The sequence below is a fragment of the Phodopus roborovskii genome, unplaced genomic scaffold (genome assembly GCF_943737965.1).
Source record: "Phodopus roborovskii unplaced genomic scaffold, PHOROB, whole genome shotgun sequence".
Classification (NCBI taxonomy): domain Eukaryota; kingdom Metazoa; phylum Chordata; class Mammalia; order Rodentia; family Cricetidae; genus Phodopus; species Phodopus roborovskii.
In genome coordinates, this window is record NW_026125278.1 from 3741059 (window position 1) to 3745000 (window position 3942).

The 3942-nt window shown below is 42.1% G+C and overlaps 1 protein-coding gene across 3 annotated transcripts in view; it reads right to left on the reverse strand.

Annotated features, from left to right (window-relative positions):
* Positions 1-252: 252 nt before the first annotated feature.
* The window catches only part of Lmo4 (LIM domain only 4), a 16276-nt gene continuing 12586 nt past the window's right edge, over positions 253-3942 (reverse strand). For all 3 annotated transcript variants that reach the window (XM_051194703.1, XM_051194701.1, XM_051194702.1), the window contains exon 5: positions 253-1021. In XM_051194703.1, the coding sequence (XP_051050660.1) occupies positions 1013-1021 (9 nt within the window). In that variant the 3' untranslated portion in view covers positions 253-1012. The remainder of the gene's footprint in view (positions 1022-3942) is intronic.

Consider the following 3942-nt stretch of genomic DNA (forward strand, 5'->3'; position numbering starts at 1 on the left):
CCAAGGCTTTCCTACCAGGAACAAAGCGGAAGCAGCCCACGAGGATTCATGTCTACACACTAAAGACTGATGCAGAGTGCAGGTAACGCAGCTTAGAACGGCATGGTTAAAGAAGCAGAGGGAGCTAAATTCAGGTGTCACCATCCTCATCCCCAAATCTAAATGTTTGTTATAGACAACAGCAACAATGGCATGACATGTTCCCAAAACACGTAAGAGAAAAAGCAGTGTTTAAGCCCAAACTCTGTTGAATATTTTTCTTTTAAGTTTTTATTATTTAAATACACCATACTAGAGCAAATGTCTCTGAAAATATCACAAATAAAAGATTTTTTTTTTTCTTCATTCAGCAAATTAGAAGTAGGGGGAATTTCTACATAGTAGCGGCTATGAGCCTGATTTTTTTTTTTTTCTTTTTCCTTTTTTTGACCTTTGCCATGGGCAGAGCAACATGAGGACAAGAACACTCACATGCATACATACATTGTATTTTACAGAGATACAATAAAAGTGTTCGTGATATAATATCACAAAAGCCACATCTCTTTTTCCTTTAACTCATGTTCAGTTTGATTGAAACACATTTCATTACAACACTTAAATATACAAAGAGCAAACAGAATGTTGTTAAGGTAAAACACAGGGTACAAACTCTGGCCGGTGCCCTGCTAATTGTTAATGAGGGTAGAAAGCAGATTCCGATGCTTCTTTTAATTAGCTTCATTAGTCATTTCCCTCCCCCCAAGCACCCTCCCCCCTCCCCAAGATGTCCTTCGGTGGGTCTTTTTCATTTTCGCTACCGTCTCCCATTAGCCCAGGTTCATGGCGTCCTTAATGTCCATATTCAGTCATTTTAATACACCAATAAATGCGGGAAGGGCACTCAAGACTAAAGAAGGTGCGATGGCAGGAGCTGGCTACAAAGGTGACTTGTCTACTGAAGACACATGGGATCCACCTGTGATGAAGAAAATCTGAGATGAAGGCACGCATTCTGCATAACTCTGACCTTTCAGCAGACCTGCAAGAAATAAAAATGGGCATCTTAGCTAAAATGCTAAATTTGAGAGGTATTAGAGTCAAACAGCACAGCTTCCGTGGTCTCTCCACTCACTAATCTTCTTTTATTAGATTACTTTCCAACTGTGACTTGGGAGGCCCTCTGTGCGACTTGCTCTGGAGCAGAACATGTTTTACTAGCAGAGAAAATGAGATGGTAAATGGACTCTGAGAACCCTCAGATGTAGACTTCTACTGTCCTTGAACCCCGTTAAAGCGACTTACTTTCTCTCCGAACAGAATCACCCAGACTCCTAGGGGAGTCTTGGGCTCTTAAAACAACCACAAGACCATTCAGAGCACGGTCCCTAAGAAGTTTTGTGTCTTACGGGCTCAGTTGTGTCACCTGTGGCGAGTGACTTAAACTGTCTCAGTTTCCTCCCCTTCAAAGTAGGGGTAACAAAGCTGCTACTTAGATAGAAATTAGCACTGTTATTCTGCAGTCTTCACAAGACACCTCTCCATCCCTACTGGCTTCTCCCTCTAGGGCATGTATGTGACAAATTCTATGTCCAAATATACAAGTTTTGGGGTTTCTTATTTACAGTTTCCTACCTTCGTCATGTATGTTACATAAATACTGCAGGCGGACAAATGGACCCAGGTGATGCTAAAGAGGCTAGATGGACTGAAGAAGAATACAGCCTAACTCCAACACCTGAAGAACAAACAGCAATGCACAGCCGCCAGGCACAGTCTGTTCGAAATCCCCAAAATGGAATAACGTCTACTGGTTTTGAGGGTTTTTCTAAATGACATTTGGAGCATTTCAGGAAGTTCTTGCCTACACCCTAACTTACCAAAGGCCTGAGTCTCCAACCCCCCACTTCCAAGCTAATTAAAGTGGCAGAGGCTCAATTCCCCAGAGTGGAAGCTCAGTGTGAGAAAGGTAATTTGTCTGTCCAGAACAAAGATGTGCCAGCAGCCAGCAAGCATATTTAATAAATGAGCATCAAATGTCCTCTACGATGGATGCACACAACACCGATTATGTAACTATGGGAAAAAACGTGAAGTAATATGTAACCTCAGAAGCTTTGCTAAATCTTCTTCCAACTAAAGCCCAGAAAATTCTAGAAGTTCCTTTTACACCTTTGAGTGGAAAACATTCCAGAGCAGGCAGGTATGTATCTACAAGGGGGAAAAAATGAGCCCCGGTTTCTGATTTTTCTAATATTTTGGAAAACACCACAGTTTTGGGACCGGCCAAGCCTCCTCCAAATAACAGAAGTCATCAAACTGTGAAGGTCCTCAATTATCACCAGACCCACACTTCAGGCAATGAGATTTCACTTGAAAACCTTAGACTTATTTTCCTCAGAATATACAAAAAGCCAGTGCCGTAGCACAGTAAGTGAATAACAGCACATGCCCCTAGACCAGACACATTGCAGGGGACAAAAGTTTAAAAGGACCAGATGATGGGCTCACACCTCCCATACAGTGCACTGCCTTTGAAGGGCCATACGAATAAGCAACTCATTATTTTTAAGACAGAGGATGGCTAAATATATTTACTATGCATCATGCACTAAAATGTAATTGGTTCTGCGAATGGAAGGAAAATGGCCAAAATAAATATCCAATTTCCTCAACCCCCAAACACGGAGAACCAGAGAAAAGAAAATAATAAAATGGGACTATTTGTCATTTCCCCTCATCTCATCTCCCGTAGAAAAGAAACGCCACAGGGTTTGGGGAAAATCATTTTAAAGCATTCTCCAAAAAGCAGTTTATGTTCCCCTAGGAAGTCCGTTTTCATTAGCTCCTCCCTCTTGCCCTCTCATTAATACCTCTCTGGACCACATTCAGCTTGCCCCGAACCTTTATTTACAGAAACTACCGTGTGAATTGACTGTGCTCATGGTGAGCAGAGCACCAAGGGCAAAAATGGGAGACACTCAAGCCAACAGGGAAATGTGCTTAATTAACCCCCCCAAAAAAACACACACACACTCAAAACACACACACACACACACACACACACACAACATCTCACCAGAGCTCAACAAGATAACATCCTTACGTTTCATTTCCTTATTCCTTTTATATGTAATTGATTTTTGAAGGCCACCTGTCTCCCTCTGTTTTAGGAGGGAGAGACCTTCCAACATCAAGAAAATGCACACTAGCAGGTCCTCCTTCGTAGCCTAAAGCCGTATTTTGTGTTGCAATACAAAGACCCCACAGCTCCCATGCTGAACAAGCCGTGGAAAGCAGCCACCTCCCATGAAGGTGCAACATTGGCTGTCCTGTGCACACAAACCAACCACCTTCCCCTTCCTGACACCCCTTTACAGACATCACATTATACTCAATGGGGAGCTACTGGGGTCCGGCACACATTCCAAAGTGCCCTTTGTACTTGGTCCTAGCATGGACACTGGGCTCGTCTTCAGAGTCTTCAACCCCGCCCATCTCTTCCCCATCCTGTCCTCACTACGCATGTTGGAGTAAGTTGCAATTGTTTTTTATTAATTTACCAAGTCAGGAAATAGCATAAAACTAGCAATGTAGCATGTTAAGACACACACCGGGAGAGTGTTAAGCTTTTACATTCAAAAGAGGGAGTGGAATTCACCATCTTATTTGTAGCTCTTCTGTAATTATAGATGGCCTTGCCTCAAGTTCAAAGTATGTTTCTCAAAATGTTTATGTTAGCCATGTATTTCGCTCAACTGTGTCCTGTAGATTGACTCCATTAAAATTGAAATTATAAAACCCTGGAAGCCAATCTGGTGCTGGACAATGCTAAAAGAAGCCTGCACACGTCAGATGAGGTAACTGGCTAATTTGCAATAAAAAGTCTAAGATTCTGACTCTTAAATGGTTATTCTGTATTCCTCCCCTATTAGTAAATTAAATAAAACTGCACAATCTCTG